General features: G+C 41.0%; 1 protein-coding gene across 1 annotated transcript in view; it reads left to right on the top strand.

Annotated features, from left to right (window-relative positions):
- The window catches only part of T265_09947 (hypothetical protein), a gene marked incomplete at both ends in the record, with an annotated part of 88,181 nt that overhangs the window by 18,631 nt on the left and 51,905 nt on the right, over positions 1–17,645 (top strand). The window contains one exon of the mRNA XM_009176177.1: positions 15,960–16,136. Coding sequence (XP_009174441.1) covers positions 15,960–16,136 — 177 coding nt within the window. The remainder of the gene's footprint in view (positions 1–15,959; positions 16,137–17,645) is intronic.

Here is a 17,645-nt window from a genome sequence, read left to right as displayed (position 1 = left end):
TCGACGTAAACCTCGAATTGACGCATAAACCTCCAATAGCTCCTGGGTTGAACATCAAACTGCATGAGGCCGATTTCGGGTAACTCCAGGCCCTCTATAATGGATTGCAGATGACGGAACTCACTAATCCATTATGCTGTCGTTCTCCTACTCCAAGACTATGTCGATTTTCAGAGTTCAATGGCGTTACCATCTTTCTGCAATCTTCGACATAGCTTTTGATGCGACTTTTTGAGGACTCTAAAAAACCTGACCGGTTGCGCCGCTCTAAGCCGTCTTCGCTTCCAGCCAACGAAGCTTCGAGCTCAGCCAACTCCACATCGGCTTTAGCCTTCAGGAGTTGTTTTTTATGGTTAGTTTTTATTGCCTCTGACTCAAGCTCGAGTTCCTCTTTCAGTTGTCTCTTTTTAAACTGTGCTAACAACAAGGAAAGAAACTTTGGACCCCGAATTCCCCAAACTAATCTTAGAAGCCATACTAGCCCTAGAGCTCATCGCTGAAAGCGAACCGTGTCCGACTTGCCTGGATTTCTTCCCAAATTCTTCTCGTTTTGAATTGACCGACATTGACCTGGTGACTGGCATTCAGAGAACCACGCTTGTCAACGTTGAGTACTGTAAAGACCGTCTCGAATTCTTGAGCAACGAGCACCAAGGTTAGCAACCAAACCGGCAAAACTCCGAACGAATGGCTACGCAAATCTGCTGTACTATAAAGGTGAAATTAGTTACACGGAATACAAAATTACAAACCTCAACGGTTTTCGACAAGCGGTGAGGTACTCCAAAAGGCAAGCAAAGCTGATATGGATCAGCAATCAACGCGTGACCGAAACCGCGTCTCAAACTCGTGGATTAAAAGAATTTATAGCTGCCCAAGGTTTTGGTACAAAAATAGTATAACCAGAGCGGTAAAAACGATTTGCGTGGTAAGAAAAACGGAGAATATAGATATCTTGTAAAACTGAAATAGGGTTCAATTCCACCATTCAAAAAAAGGGCGGTCCATTTGAATTGTTAACCGGGAAGGCAGTCATTCAAGATTGGAGGTAATTTTGAATATATATGAATTTGCAACACCGCCGGCCAAAATTCCTCCGACTTTTTTTATTAGAAATTACGCTCGGCTTACTAGCTTCTTTGGATTCCACGGCTTTCCGTTTGCCTAGGAGTCCGCCTTCTGCATTTGTAGTACACCCATTCGTAACGCAAAATAGTGTTGGTGCTTCGATTACTGGATGAACGCACAAATATCACAAAGTTATCCTTCGTGTATTCATTTAAGGTTTTCTCAGATGCCGTGAAGTATGAAAACGATACACCCACAAATTTCTCAACGAAAGCCACTTCCGAAGCCATAGCAGACAAAGGTTAAAGCCGAATGTGCGCCAATAATTTTCAAATGTCATCGATTAAAACAAATCGCAAAGAAATGACGGCAGATGAGGGGGTTTTTGGTCTACGCATATATGCAAAGAAGTGCAACATTTTGACGATAAAGATTTTATTTCGGCTGCAGGTGTTTTGCAGAAAAATGCATTGTGCCTCTAGCCGCTGGCTGAAGTTGAAACACTTACTTTGACTTTTTATTTTCTAATATTTGCAAAATATGTGAAGAACGTTATACTTATTTGTTGCTCTTCGTAATCTTACGATAGATTGAGATTGATTCCGATCACAACAGTATCTGAGCGTCTGCAAGTCCCAAGTAAATGCAATGTAAGAGTAATTTAGGCTGGGTTGAGATTGTGTAACTCGTGTTTTGTAACTTTGGAGACTAGCTGGTTATTCTAATTACGGAAGGATTTTGCCAATCAAACTTCGGCGAGTTATTGATGAGTAGTGGGGATAAATTTTGAAGACTCTCATACTGAAGAAAAGTGAAAACTAAAGTATTTCAAATAGAACAAGACCGAGATAGTTCTGACAAGTGCTTCCCTGCATGCTCCAATTGTACGTTTTGAAACAATGAGCCGAAAATTCTCAAGGTGGAATTGTGATCGAGCGGGCGCTGTCAGCAGTTATTTTGGTGGTGACGGCTTACTCCATAAAAGCGCAAATTTTTTGGAAATACGACAACGTACACACGTTCTGATTCTAGTATCTCCATTCGGGCTGATTGTTCTACTGAAGAGTTTTAAACATTGTCGAAGTACTTGTTATATCTGCTAATTGACCAATCTGTTGTACCTGACCGCTTACACTCTCCAGTGCCTAGTGCAGAAAAGAAGCTCACAGAATGGAACACGACAGCTATATTCCGAACAAGCGAGTGCGAAACCGTGAGTGCGTGTGAATGCGAAATTACAACGACCTCAATCTATCCATTGGAGGGACACTGCCTTAACTTGATCCAATGCTGACGCAAACGGCCTGTGACACGCATATTGCAGGAGGCGTTGTTCGCCTGGTCAGCATCTAGCGGAGCTGAATTTCTCATTAGATTTCGGGCATTCAGTAGTTGCTTTCAGGAATCTAACATTCCTGATGGTACTCTAACGTACTCTAACGTAATTGTAAACAGCGTCTTGTTGGCTGACATTAACGTTATTGGACTGAAATGTGCAGGTTTAACTATATGAGATTATATGTAAACGTGAAGCTATATATACGTATGGTTGCCATTTTAAAATTTGAATTTTTAAGCCCTAATCGATTATATAATCTTCCTTAGCAGCCACTTCCTTGCAGCCACGAAAGTAGCTCTTACCGACAATCAGCGAGGCTAGAAAAACACCTATCTACTGACAAAACGAAGAAATATGGAGACCAACTTGGGCTTCCCAAGCTTATCACACCTTTTCAATACATGACGAAAATTTCGTTGTGCTCCTGGCATTTTTACAACAACTTTTCTTCATAAGATTTCAGGCACAGCAAACCCATTACCAGAACTCCCACGATAAGTTTCAGTGGGATCACAGACTGACACATATTTAGAGAGATGGTAATTATCTTGGATATTTCATAATTAATGTCGTAATTCCTTGTTGTAATCTGTGGCGGGGAGAGTGACTTTCACTCAGTCTCATTAGAATAGTAAGCATTGCTGTTGCTACAGTGACACGTAGAAATATATAAATAAATACTTGAAATTTGACTTTCCTCTGCATTTGCACATTTAGGTGATTTTTCTGGAGCTTCAAACCACTCATTCGATAGCTAGACTAAGTTGAACAAGACATCAGTTTAGACACCAAGTTACGGGTGCTTCGTAGTTCAGCAGTGATATGAACAGAAGGGTCGATCGTATAATTTTTTGTTGGGTTTTCCCAACCATCAATAAACATTCATCGTAGGAATGTAAGAACTTCTGGCGACTTCTGGTTTATGTGTCGAATTTACATTCATTGTTGAACGGAAATGTGCACCACTGGTCCAAATAAATGCAAAATAGAATGAAGGTGGTCAGGACACTATGGCTGTGCATATGACATTGATAGCAACAAATTCAAAGCCACGAGTCAGATAAAGTCGCACGTGCGGAACAAGTTGTCGACGAATGTTTCGCGACAGGATATCTTCCAAATTGAGCTAGCAAGCTGTTCATTCTCTACTTTTCCATCAACCTCATGTTCCACTAGATCCCACATTGCACAAAATTTGACAAATATATTAATTTACTTACCAAGCTTATTTTCACAGAAGATTCAACTGAATCTACGATTTGTGCTATTCCTCAAAAACATTTGCTGCACTGGGTTGTCCCGCGTTCGAATTTGTATGGCATTTGATGTAATACAAAGCAACACAAAGTAACACTCTACAGCACATTTAGTTGGAGAAGAACATCATAAAAGAGGGATCAGCTGGAGTAAGAACATCATAAAAGAGGGATTCAGCTGGAGTTAGTTGATTCTCCCACGGGAATGAGTAAGTTTTCAAGATATTCCCTATCCACTTTACATCGCTCTCTTTGAATCCATATGGTGGCGTGCCTGAAGCCACTTAGATGGGAAATCTGATCTTGAATGTATACCGAAAGCTAAGTTTTTTGATAAGTCCGTTTACCGAAAACCCACTTAATCAGCTAGATAAATAACTTGTACGGTACCAAAATAAGGGTAATTTCATTTAAGTCGAAGTTGGTTTCCTCTCACTTCACTCGACAGACACACAGTCTACCACACAAGCATGGAAGGGGGTCACACGTACCCAGCTAAAGTGTTTTGTAGTCTGGAAAGGCTATCAAGGAAACAAGAGTAGCTATAATGACTCAGGTTCGTTTGAGAGCAAAAATAACAGTGAGAAGTTTGGTGCTCAGTAGTCACATTTTAACAGGAAGTTCATTCTCAGGAGGACTAATTTCTGAAGGAAATGAAATCAAGCAAGAAAACTATATGATTTTGTTCACTTTTAAGCATTCGAAGCAGCTATTCCATAAAAAGAATGGACGCAAAATAGATAACTGACCTTTTTAACGGAGCACCACTACTGAGGGAAGTAGAGTAATACCTGAGTTACCTGTGCAGTGGTGTACTCTATTGATCAAGCTTGCAAGTAGTCTATCCTCTGGTGTCCGGACTCCGCCCGCATATCTGACGTAAGGTTAAGGTTATTACGGAAACCTCTTTGTAGCGTGTAAGGCAGGAATCCACGCGGATTCCACTATACCGCATGTCTTTAGGCGCCGCTACGGCAGAGAAGCCTGGCCCGCTCGAGGTCGGCCCAGAATTCGGGACGCTTGCCGGTCCGGCATCAAGGCGAGATCTGATTGTTCAACAATCTGGACCCAACAGCCAATCATGACCCAGCATTGGTCAAATGCCGGTCGCCAATGGCGCATCCAGAACGCGTCAGAAATTCCAGAAAGTTATAACCGCATACGCTATATATAAGAAGCGCTGTACAACTGTTCTTGATTTCGTTTTGGGAGTTAATAGACCTTGTGCACCTTTGTTGGTTGTTTTGACTTGAACGCTAGCTTGGGAGGCTCAGACCGAGAACTAAGCTGAGGAAAATACCGTTACTACATAGTGTTTGCTTGCTATCGTTTACCAGTCAGTCAATTTTTGGGTGAGTTCAAGAGGACGCCTGATAGTTTTTCACCTTTCAAAACCCTGCGCAGATGTGATATGTATTTTCGTGTCTAATGGCTTGTAACGGCTCAGTTCGTGTTTGCTCATAAGCGTCTTCGCAGCAAACGGCTTTTCCCTCAGTATCTTTCGTCATCTCACAACAGTCCTGAAGGCTAAAATTTACTGATACGTCTATCCCTCCAAAACATTGCCCTTCCTTCCTGAGGACTTTTTTGCTAGCCGATGAGAGGTATGAATTATCTATCATTGAGCCCATTCGTTATTTTGTTTTACCTCACGTGTGGCCCATCATATTTCACTACAGTTAGCTGATGAGCCTTGTGTACGGACCCATTCCTGATGAGTTTTCAATATGAACAGCCAAAAGTGTGAATACTAGTGGTACTTTTCAGCATACTTAAAAGTTCCTGCATATCCTTTTAAATTGAGACAATTTCTTGGTTCCCATAAGCTATGGTTAGGGTGATCTAATTCACAAAATTAGAACCTCCTAACATCCTTGCCTTCTTTCAGCCGTCTTCATTGCCCTCATAATTTTTCTTCTCAAGTCATTAGGGCCAAACATTTTGTGACCAACTCCATGTGGATAGCCATCGCAATTTACGTTTGATTTAGTTTACTTCTAATTCAAAATATAGATTTGACGTTACCAATTCATTTTCAATAGTCAGCATTATACTCCGGGGTTTTGGAACCATCTGTTCACTTTGATATGTAAAGCTTTGATTACGCAACACCAACTCATACACTGCGGAGAAGTTTTGAAGTAGCAATGAAAATCGCCTAAGATTTCGATCACAATAGCTTGAAAGCCTCAGAGGAATTCTGCGTTTGTTTACATCTTGTTATCAATTATTAACGATGTAAATACTGACAACCCATAAGAATGTTTACCTCTCTTTTCTTCTAATTAACTCCTGATCGCTATGAAAATGTGATTGGAATGGTTGATGAACAGCATGAATAAGTCTCCAAAAACGGAGCACCACCACCACCCTTCTTCATTTACACGGCTACTCTCACCCGATCAGCTACTTATGGGCTTGTACAGCTATCAAAATGGGCTGCCTTAAACCGGAAAACTCCCTACTTGTCAGAGTTGAAGGGGTATTGTGAATAGTGCGAATTCCTTGATACATTACCCGTCTATTGAAGGTTAAACTACCTGCAAAACACTTCGTTCTCCCCCACAGCAATGGTTACCTGGACACATCTGAACACAGTTGAAATATTTAATAATGTTCAGAAGGAATTCATACATATTTGTTAGCTACGTATCGTAAGAACCCAATACTAAACAAGTCAATTTTCAGTGCTTGGCAGTCAACTTCGTGCTATGAGAGTTTACGGCTAATTTAACTTAGCTTGATCAGCGAGAGTAGGATGCTCATCTAGGTGCAGACAGATAATGTATCACTACTAACACCAGGAAGGTTAGATGCCTGAAAGTAACAACTGAATGTCCAAAACCTCCTGAGACCCTCACCTCCACTAGATGCTGACCAGCCAGACAACGCCTCCTCAATATGCAGCGCGCCACAGCATTGTAACAAAGCCAGACAGAGCAAGTCATCGTTGGACCAAGTTCAGATGGTGCCCCTCCAAATAAATAGTTTAAAGGCGTTGTATTTTTGCACTCAAGCTCCCGCGATCGCTTGACCGGAATAAAGCTGTTGTGTTCCTTTTGGTGAGTATTTGCCGGTACCGGGCACTGGAGCGAGGTTAGCAGTCAGATACCACAGACTGGCGAATCAGCAGGTATAACAACTAATATACTGACTAAGTCGCGTGATGCATGCATAATGAGATAAAGCAGACATTATTCGCAATTTCCTGAACAATTCCTTGTCGTGTTTCATTTTCGAGATTTTTGACGAAAAAAGTCCATTCCGTATTGCAGTTGTTTGTATAACTGACTCATGTTTGTTCGCTCTTCAACCTGCTTCGTCTCCTATGACCATTTGTGAATCGGGTGCTGAAGTAGTTAGTCGTACGGCAGTGGTTTTAACAACGGGTGATAACGTCTTGATATTTCCACAAACCATTCACGAAAACCCCACCTCAACATTGATTCTAAGGAGACACTGATTTTTAGCTAGAACAGAGGTTGCATTGTGTTTTAAGAGGGACAACTTTGTACTGGTAGCTCCTGTGTACCCACACCTCGGTTGTCACAACATAATGTTCCGTATTTAGGTCTATCGTTATTTCCAGAATCTGCCACACACAAAAATTTCATATATGGTTGTAATTGGTTATTGGCATCTAACGGCACCATTGTTCCCCAGCCCATTTTCCGATCCAATATCTTCAGAGTAAAGGACTCACGGTTAGCTCAAGCGTTTGTTCACTCGAGTGTTGGCAAAACGATTTGGCACGGCAAATTGTTTGTGCGCCTCACGCTTGAGGTCATGATACTCTATAGTTGTGAATTACTTTAAACATACAGTCCAACAGCTACTTGGTGATCACCCTCCCCTAGCCAGCCCAGACCACCGAAAGCAGGGGTGTTTGATGAAAATAACATCCTCCACATTCATGAAGGCGAGAGCTCGACTCAATCTGGGATTACAGAAATTATGATATCCAAATCAAGTCACCAACGTGGTTTTGATCGAAATTTCTTATCCAGACGAGCACGAAGAGTACTACAGTGTACGATACCATCAAAATCAATGTTTTTCCCGGTTCTTTGAAGAGAGGTGCGCTTTTCCATGTCTATCTGAAACTTAGTGTTCTGTTTTCTCTCTCCTTTTTGACGTACCACTTTCTTAGTGTGGAAGAACGACAGTTTTGTCTTTAGTATCCAAATGTATTTCGTTTACTTTAGACGCTCCGAATTTTACCAGCGTCTCATTGACCTGAAACGGAAGAATGTAAACAAATGTGTGAAAATTCAATTTTGTGTTGAAAAACGTAGGATTGTGCACCGATGGGTGGACTACACAGTCCTATCAGCAGCTCTCAAATATTCTGTGTGAACTGATGAAGGACTCTTCTTACTATAAACTAACGATTAAAAAATTTTGACTGTCAAAAATATGACAAAATCAAGAGGCAAAACGCCAGAAGTCATGATGATGATTTCCGGGGCCTTCTCTGTTTATCAACATGTCTCTGATCTGAATGAGGTTGTGGCAAATTTTACTTAAGGACTCATGAAAGCGAATGCTTAGTTGAGTATTTAGAATTCTAGCTTTTTAACGCTTGGACACCCATGCAAATTTTCGCCTACTTTCACTTCTATTTTTGTCTGCAGCATCAGCAACCGCATACAGGCTGCCGTCCAAGCATAACAATAAGTCAGTCTGCATTGGTGCCGTAAGCTCCATGCTTTTCAACATGGATTGGAGAATCAATCTAAACGCGAAAGCTTCAAGGCCACTGGTGATGGTTTTGAACATCTCAAACAAAAGCTCTCGCAGGAAGTAAACTTCACATTTAGTGTAGCTATTCCAGTGTGCAAAACATCTACTCGCATAAAAGATCAAATTTGAGAGTTATGCTTTATCATCTGTCAGCTTAACACGCACGGATTAAAGTTGTGCTTTGTAATACGTTCAAATGTTTAAAGAAATGCACAAAATTTAAAACCAAACAACCCGTGTATGCTTAATCAAAATTTGGGAAACAATTAGTATTTACACGGAAAATGCACCACCAACAGCAGGTAGCATTTCTGAAATACACAGAACCCTAGATGGATTTCAAAATTGCTAACTATCTTTTGATGAAGTGTGAAAATGATTAAAACTCTTATGAACAAACGGATGTTGTTTCATTTTCTCCACTGTACTTTACCCGAGACACTTCTGATGTGCGTTCCGGAAGAGCCGACAACTTATTGCATACATCTGATTGCCTTCCTCAAGCAAAAATTATTTGGCACCGGTGAGGTCTGAAATCTAGGTATTATTTTGGTTTGGTTTTGAAAGGTAAACCAACCAGTTAGACTACTGCAGAAACCAATAGGGCAAATGACATTCACTCTGAAACATTAGTATACTTTAATGAAGTTAGCATTATATGTTGACTATGCTAGCATGTGTTCCAAAAATGCTTCAAGTGAATAAAGACATCTCAGATTTTGTAAATCATCGGTTGTTGTATTACGAAGCATCCACGTTCGTTTGTTTCGATCTCATATATCCCATCGCACTTTTAAAGCGCGCCACCTATTAATCCGTTACCGTTATTTTAGCTCACAATCATATGTGAAAGCGCGGTGGTTAGCTTTCATCCCAGGAGTTGGCTCAAATACTCCAGCTATCGTTAGACCCAATGAATTCATGTTAACTGCAAGATTTGGCGTATCAGCGCCTGCAACTAGTTTAAACATTACTATTTGCGCAGCTGACTAATTTTTCGAAGGAATGTTCAGAGTATTGTGGCGATTACAATAATAGTGAAGGTGACTTGATAGAAAACTTTATGAATGGTAGATACATCAATCTACCGGGGAGGTGTGGTGAACCCGTAAAATAAGGTCACTGAGCTGTTTTTATATTTAATAAAGCACAATTTTGTTATGTTTATCACCATAATAATGGTGGGACTTGCCATGTTAACTATGAGGTATGTGCATGGACTCCTGACAGCAAAGCATCCCTGAGGCTGAAAGTGGTGGATACTGACTGTCTACCAAATAGAGCTGAGTGCTTCCTTGGGGTGAGTGAGGGTCGACTGCCTCCCGCTGGACCCAAAAACAAAGCCAGATTGATAAAAATTAATATATTTACAAGCGGTATATTCCCTTCATTCATTTGGACTATCAGAATGATTGTTAAGTGCTGATATTTTCACCAAAATCTTTTCTTCGTCTAAACTAATTATTCTGAGTCAGATCCAATCAGTGTGTCAAGACCTTGTATGCATCACCTATTTCTTTCTTCTCTATCCCAATTCACACCGTATAACACTTCCATAAGGTGCTACTGAAAGTTTGGATGCTTTTTGTCATTTCAAGAAAAGACTCACTTGGACCACTGGAAAACCGAAGATTCAATGAAAGCAATGTGCTAAAGATTTTCTTCCCATCTAACAATCAAATGGCAACAGGTGGTTTGTTTTGATAGGTTGGCCCAGGTACGAGGCTGTATTACACATATCATACGTTATTTTCAGGCCAGCAAAGTGTACGGGCTAATTTAAAAAAATTTCAAATTTCGTTACATTTTTTAATGTCGACGATTGGCAGAACTTCGTCGGGGTTTTTCGAAAAAACTGAGGGTGTCATCAGATGCCTCAAATATTCGGCTTACTTAATCGCTAAAATGTTTCACCAGAGGAACATGTACTATACAAAGCAAGAGGGGCAAGCCTGCCTAGGTGAGTGCTGGTAAACGAGTTTTGTAGTTATCTTTCCGAAGCCGCAACGTTTGACTTGGCTTGTTTTCTTCCCATGGAATGTAGCTTGACATGATGCATATCACAATCTGAAAAGGTATCGTGACTTCGACAACTCGAGGCTGATTGCCACCTCATGCTATATTTTACAGTTTTGTATTAGTATAAATAAACTGAACATCTGTCTCCGCGCAGTTAATTGGGAGGGTGATATTCACAAGTTGCTAAACAAGTAGTTTAATAATGGCCCAAAAATTAAGGAACTGAGTGATCGGTATCCTCATACATAAAAAACGTACAACCGTAGCATTAAATTATGTAACTAAACTCAATCATTTGTTCCTCATCTGGGAGCAGAATTACTCTTTTTCACTCCTCTGCCTTTGCCCGTTACATATGAAACGTTGTGCGTAGGAACCTTGGTATACCAGATAGCTAACTCAGTGCCTTGTATAGATCATTTCAAGTGAGGTCTAACTCCGAAAGTGTGACGAGGCCAGTGACCTCAGTTGTCAAGTTGATAAAGCACACATCCGTTTAGCGATTATGGTGGCTCGTCTCCAGACGCACGGATTTGAGATTCCGCTTACCCTGCATGTGTACACGGTAGTGAAAATTGTTTCTATAGTTCCTCTCAAGTACAGTTAGCAAGTGCCCTTCTGCGACACTGGTACATTGCTGTGCTTATACTGATTAAGTCGGACGTCATTCATGCGTTATTCGTTTCAAAATGATTCCGAAAGTGCCGACACAGCTCTAGCTTCCATTTGCGATAAGCAATGGACGGCGCAAATTTGATTCAACAGGAAATTGGAGCGATTTGGAGTTACTGAGAGCGTACTGCTTACGTTACTTCTTTGTATAGTTTGTGGGCAAACGTTTGAGGTGCAAAAGTATTCAGGAAGCTTGTCCTACTGGGACAAGCTATGTAGGGCACCATTTTGGACAAAGTACACGTTGTGTAGTCGTCTCGCAGAAACTCAAACTTATTGCTACCTTTGTTTGAGATAGAAACACATTATGCATCCCAATAGATATGTGTTTGTAAATAAAGAATAAACTATACGTTTCGATACAAAATGCTTACTCATTTCAACTCTTTACTGGAGTGTAGTCATATGCATCATCAGCTGAAAAAAATTTTGTGTATTTATTGGTCCGCTGCATTAAATCAGACCTGTGAGAAATTAGGGTGGCAACATTTTTTATTTGATTCATTAATGTGTAAACTATATTTTTAAAAAAATGGGTGATTCAATTTGCATCATGTTCCTGAAACAAACAGATCTAGTGTATAAGGTTGGTTCATCATCATCCTGTTTTCTTAGAAAAATAAATAAACTTCTGACCGATATTTGTTAATTTACAATATTCAGCACCGCGTCCTACAGTAAAAGTATCCTATGGCCAATTTTTACCGAGACAGCTTTGTGTCCTTTCGACACATCTAGAAGTAACAGCTAGTGGCTTCATCCCTTGTATTACATTTTCATTTTGTGAATACTGTGATACTACAGAGCAAAAGCTTAAAATTCTCTAGGCTGTTACAGTGGTTGTTGACAAATTTTCGGGATTGAATGCACATGCGTCACCCTTGCCGGTAATCATTCATCCATTTGCGGTCACGGAATACCCCGTGACTCATTTTACTTCTAATGTAAAATCATCATAAAAGCTAGGGATGAGACATTCCGAAAATCGTCAGGCTTTAATTGCAAATTAATTTCGGTTTTTTTGTCCTCATAACCGCGGCACGTTTTTGATTTTGCACAATCAAACAGCAGCAGTTTAACAAGGCTGTTCATGTTGTTTTCAAAAGTTCTGAACACGTACTCCCCTTCATAGTTAAGCTGGGGATTAAGTCCTTTGCAGAATCAGATGGCATTAAAAAAGTCTTAGCTGCTGTATTAACTCGGGTAAGTTCGTCCCTAGCAATGTAATTTTTGAAATTTTAACTCAACAGATTATTAGTATTCAGTCCCAAGAAAGAGGAGATTTTACGGGAGTGTTAAACAGCTCAGTTAATGTTACTGAACAAGAACATTTTAATGTGTCTTTGTAATGAAACCAGGCGGATACTGACTCGGATCTAAGCTGTTTATCTTGTCATTTTAATAACATGAGAAGAGCATTGATAAAAACGCAGAAAATTTGTCGAATAACAGAATATGCACATACATTTTTACCAGTTTCAGCTCAACGTACATAGCAGGGTATGGAATTGTATAGCCGGAATAGTGTACAGAATACCGAATGCATCATTTTCGACACCAGTCGGTGAGCACTCTCTGCTCTTTGTGATTTTGATTATTTTGCTCCTGGCAAGGTCCCCCCGAAACAAGAAGTCTATGTATAAGGCTGTCTTCCTTACAATAAAATAAACTAATCAAACATCATTTTAGGAATAGAATCTGAAATTGCACTCAAACATGCTGAGTAAAGCCTTCAGTTTTTTGACATGACACGTGCATCCCTCTCAAATAGCAAATGAGAATTATCCAAAGTTCACTGTTTGTCGGAGGAATTTCGCACTAAAATTTCAAAACCCCAGTCAAAAACAGATGGGATTCCAAAACACCAAAGAAGATGAGCAAAGGTGGTGAGGTGACAGGATGGTCTGCTTTGCAAAGGGAATGGTAACCTTTCGTTGGTGGTTATGAGAAACGAAGTACGTGATCATGTGTATAGGTTTCTGGAAAGGATGAAGTTGGACCATGTCTGGTTATCCGGAAACTGATCTTACCGATGTTTTTTCAGATCGCCCAACGATTGGCCAGCATCAGGGTGGCCTTTGGGATTGACCTTTCTGATGCCTAACCTCTGGCTTTTTCTGGAACCAGCCCCTTGGTTAACCGCCGTTTGACGCGTTTTTCTGATGCTGGATAATGCTTGAGTCATCACATTCTGTTTGTGATCTTTTGATCGCCAATGTGCATAGGTTGACCCCACTTCGACATATCGGCTGACTAAGAAATCTCAGGCTTTGTCTCACGTGGTCGGAACCTTCACGTGCCAGAATTTGCGCACCTTCCATACCGAAATGATGCCATTCCTGATATGTATGTATGTTGTTTGTTTGTTAAAAAAAACACAATTCACCCAAGAACTGTCATTTATGTGTAAAATATACAGCGGAGTTCACAAGATTTAAGTGGTTTCTCCGTTCTAAACGTTTAAATGACTCTGCCAAAAAATAGAACCTTTGATAAAAAAAATTCTTTCCAACATCCACGTTGTTATTGGGCGAAATTTGCAGGAGATAATGTGAGTTATCTTCTCAGAAAAGCTTCTCTATGTCTTCCCAATTCACAGTTTAGTAGTTTGCAGGCATTGTTTCATCTTCATGTATTGAAAACCATAATGAATCACACGCAATGTTGAACCAATGGTCCCCGACAAGGGAACTGGTGAATAAAGTGAGTTTGCTCAAGTACACTAAGAAACGTAGGACACACGATCTGTTCTGATTTCTAGGTATAGACTCAATTGAAATTTGATGCTAGAGGATGGCAAAAAGAAAGCTATGGCAAATGTACTGAGATCTGCTCCTTCCCCAGTCGGCTAGATCCCACGAACCTCATGTTGGACTGAACATATTAGTGATATATGTTCATGTTCACTCATCACTTTCCTTGCCAGCCACAGTGTGGTTAGCTCTTCCCTTCATGCTTGCTTGTCGTCAGACATTATTCTATGCGCAACGCACGAACGTACAAAGATTGTCAGCCATACAGTAGTTCTACCAATTAAAAGATTTTATTTGCGGACATCAGCAGCCAAACACAAAAAAAAACGGATGACTTCAACGTAGATTTATAATTTAACATGCAGTTTGATGGCAAGCTTGGGGCTTCGATACAGATGAATTGTCAGTGGTTATCTGGGTTGATACACCTAATTCATTCCAAATGCCAGTCCCGTGTAGAATACAGGACATATTCCGGAAAGTCCAATAGAGTGGTGACCGAAATCACAAGCCAAGAATTAAGAAGAATCAACAAAATACGGCACTATGCGTAAAAATGCGTATACGAAAGGAACACAAACTGCAAACCATGGGGATTTTTGTCTGTTTGTTACACAGATGGGTGCAAGTCCAAAGAAAGCCCCGCTGGCCAAAATGACTCACCGGGAGCACTAGACATAAAGAAATAACGTGCAAACTCGTTAACTGTGCTTGGTTCAATAGTATGTCGGAAATATTCGCTTGAGTATAAGGATTTTCGAAAGAACTGGCTCCATCGTTGAATGAATTGGCAGAAACGAACAACCAGTCTACGTGGATAGGCTGAGTAGCGGAGTGCAAAGAAATTGGAGAAAAATATTTCGTGAACTAGCGCGGGTGCTGGTGACTGAAGCACAAAAACGCCTATTACGGCACATTACCCATTCAGAGATGTATCCTACCCATTCATTGTAAGCTTCCGATGATGTCATCATCACAACCGCCGTCGTCATCGATGTCATCACCTTCATCCGGTGGGGTGAGAAGAATGTTGCGGATGATGCTTCACTGCCGTAAGACCACGTAGTTCATTCAATTATTTATAAGGTCTAGAACTTGAGCAGCATCAGCAACACCCAAACGCTTCGTAATTTCTTTCTCAATCCACTCTCGAATCATCGTTCTGGATCGCGCATTTTGCAAAAAGAACTTCGTCCAGGAAAACGAAGTTTCGGCATGCATAGACCATAGCTGAATCAATCAACACAGCTGATGCTGCCGGATATTTTTCGTGAGGGAATTGCCTCCTGCTGAAATAGATACCCGTCTCCCAGTCGCTNTGCTGGCTGAAATAGATACCCGTCTCCCAGTCGCTTCGCTAGGAATCTGTAAGGGCCATTCGACACCTGCAAAGCCTCTGAGCCATTGGTCTTCCAAACCCGGAGACTCCTGATACCATCTTTCTGCTGAAGTGGTACCTCGCAACCATACGACAATACAGATTTCACTGCAGCCTGGTAGACGTGACCAACAAGACCCAGTGTCATTCTCTTTTGACGCCACAAATAGCGTCAATTAGCAAAAGTAACGCTTGTTATTCGCACGATAGAATTGAATTTTCGAAAGCCATAAGGTGTTTCAGATGGACTAAAGCAATCGGACAATTGAGTTCAAAGTACCAGCCTAAACTTTTGAGCCTCATTTAGACATTCCGGGTTCTCAGCGTTGCTGAGGATTTGTTCCACCAGACTTTTCCGCCAGAGGTATGATTGCTTTAGTGGACAATGAAATTTGGTGAGCTGCAAAAATATAAACGTAGATTAGGATGGTTTTTGGTGTGAGCGCATGCGCAACAAAGTGCAACATTTTGGCGCGAAAATTTTACTCTACTCAAAAAGGCTTTGCAGCTGAGAGCATTGTGCGGCTAATGGGCCCCAGCGAAAGCCATTCGTGCATTTGAGAATCATACACAAACTTGATTAGACACACTTTCGTCAAAGCTCCTTGGGTCCTATTTCGATTGTAGTGGCCTCAGAACCTTCAATTCCTGAAGCGTAGCGTTGACTTTTGAAGGTGTATTGTCAGATGCGTGGCAAACGGTGGTATAATAGTGTTCAGTTTATTTACCAGGGTTATTTCTCTGATGTTGTCCCCGAAGATGAGGGAGATGCTGTCTGTCTACTCCTTATCGACAAGGTTTCTACCAGCAATAATTTAAACACCGGGGAGTTGCAGATTTCCAGCCTCTATGATGTTTTCAAAGGGTGGTTTCTAGAGAGCTCACCGCACATTCTCACAGTCCCAGAGGTATATGAATATGGGGACCGAATTAGATTTACAGATGTCTGGGACATACTCAGTTGAGCTAGTGTGATTAACGTCGCCGAATTGATGGCACCCTTTATTACATGAAGCAGCAGGGTTGTGGATGCCATTGCATCCTATGCCTTAGTCAGTTATTCGCCGTTTAGTTGATTGTACTAGCTAGTTTGAGCGACAATCTCAGACTTAATTAAACTAGCAATGTGGGCGAAACTACCAATACACCGTCCACAGTTCGCCCATCAACATGGAAAAATCAGTAGTTAAGCTAACGTTTGCACACGTGACGCTATGGTGAACTGCAGTGCGACACATCTAGCGTAAGCTGCAGAATTAACCATAACAACCTCACCAAATAGTTCATGATGAAAACGCCAAAAATCCAGTTTGTATGCAATCTAAACGAAGAGCGGCTGGCACATAAGCTCTTTATAAATTCTACGATACAGTGAGTGGTCCTCCATTTTTCGGCCCATTTTACTGTAAAAGGTTACGTTTTCATGACGAGTGATTGAAATAGAAGAGCAAACTAAAGTTTGTTAAATTTTGAGGTAGATTTTTAAATAAAAAGTAATATATACTTAGTTCAACTAGGGCCAGAGAATTCCAAATATTCGGAACTGCTGAGTTCACACCAAACAGTAATACTAAATAGGCGCTAGTAGATGGTTCTACAAAGAAATACGCTAGAAAACAACCCTGTGATGATAACCAAGTGTTTTGGTTGTATACCAGATTATCACATGATAGTTTGTGTGCGTGAAAAGTGCTCGGAAGGGAGAGGAGTAACCAACAGAGGATAATATATTTTGGATAAAAGTTATTTCCTGCTGAAATAGATACCCGTCTCCCAGTCGCTTCGCTAGGAATCTGTAAGGGCCATTCGACACCTGCAAAGCCTCTGAGCCATTGGTCTTCCAAACCCGGAGACTCCTGATACCATCTTTCTGCTGAAGTGGTACCTCGCAACCATACGACAATACAGATTTCACTGCAGCCTGGTAGACGTGACCAACAAGACCCAGTGTCATTCTCTTTTGACGCCACAAATAGCGTCAATTAGCAAAAGTAACGCTTGTTATTCGCACGATAGAATTGAATTTTCGAAAGCCATAAGGTGTTTCAGATGGACTAAAGCAATAATTGAGTTGAGTTCAAAGTACCAGCCTAAACTTTTGAGCCTCATTTAGACATTCCGGGTTCTCAGCGTTGCTGAGGATTTGTTCCACTTTTCCGCCCTGGACTAAAGCAATCGGACAATTGAGTTCAAAGTACCAGCCTAAACTTTTGAGCCTCATTTAGACATTCCGGGTTCTCAGCGTTGCTGAGGATTTGTTCCACCAGACTTTTCCGCCAGAGGTATGATTGCTTTAGTGGACAATGAAATTTGGTGAGCTGCAAAAATATAAACGTAGATTAGGATGGTTTTTGGTGTGAGCGCATGCGCAACAAAGTGCAACATTTTGGCGCGAAAGTTTTACTCTACTCAAAAAG

This window comes from Opisthorchis viverrini (assembly GCF_000715545.1).
Source record: "Opisthorchis viverrini unplaced genomic scaffold opera_v5_331, whole genome shotgun sequence".
Lineage (NCBI taxonomy): Eukaryota > Metazoa > Platyhelminthes > Trematoda > Opisthorchiida > Opisthorchiidae > Opisthorchis > Opisthorchis viverrini.
This window is presented reverse-complemented; position numbering and strand designations above follow the sequence as displayed.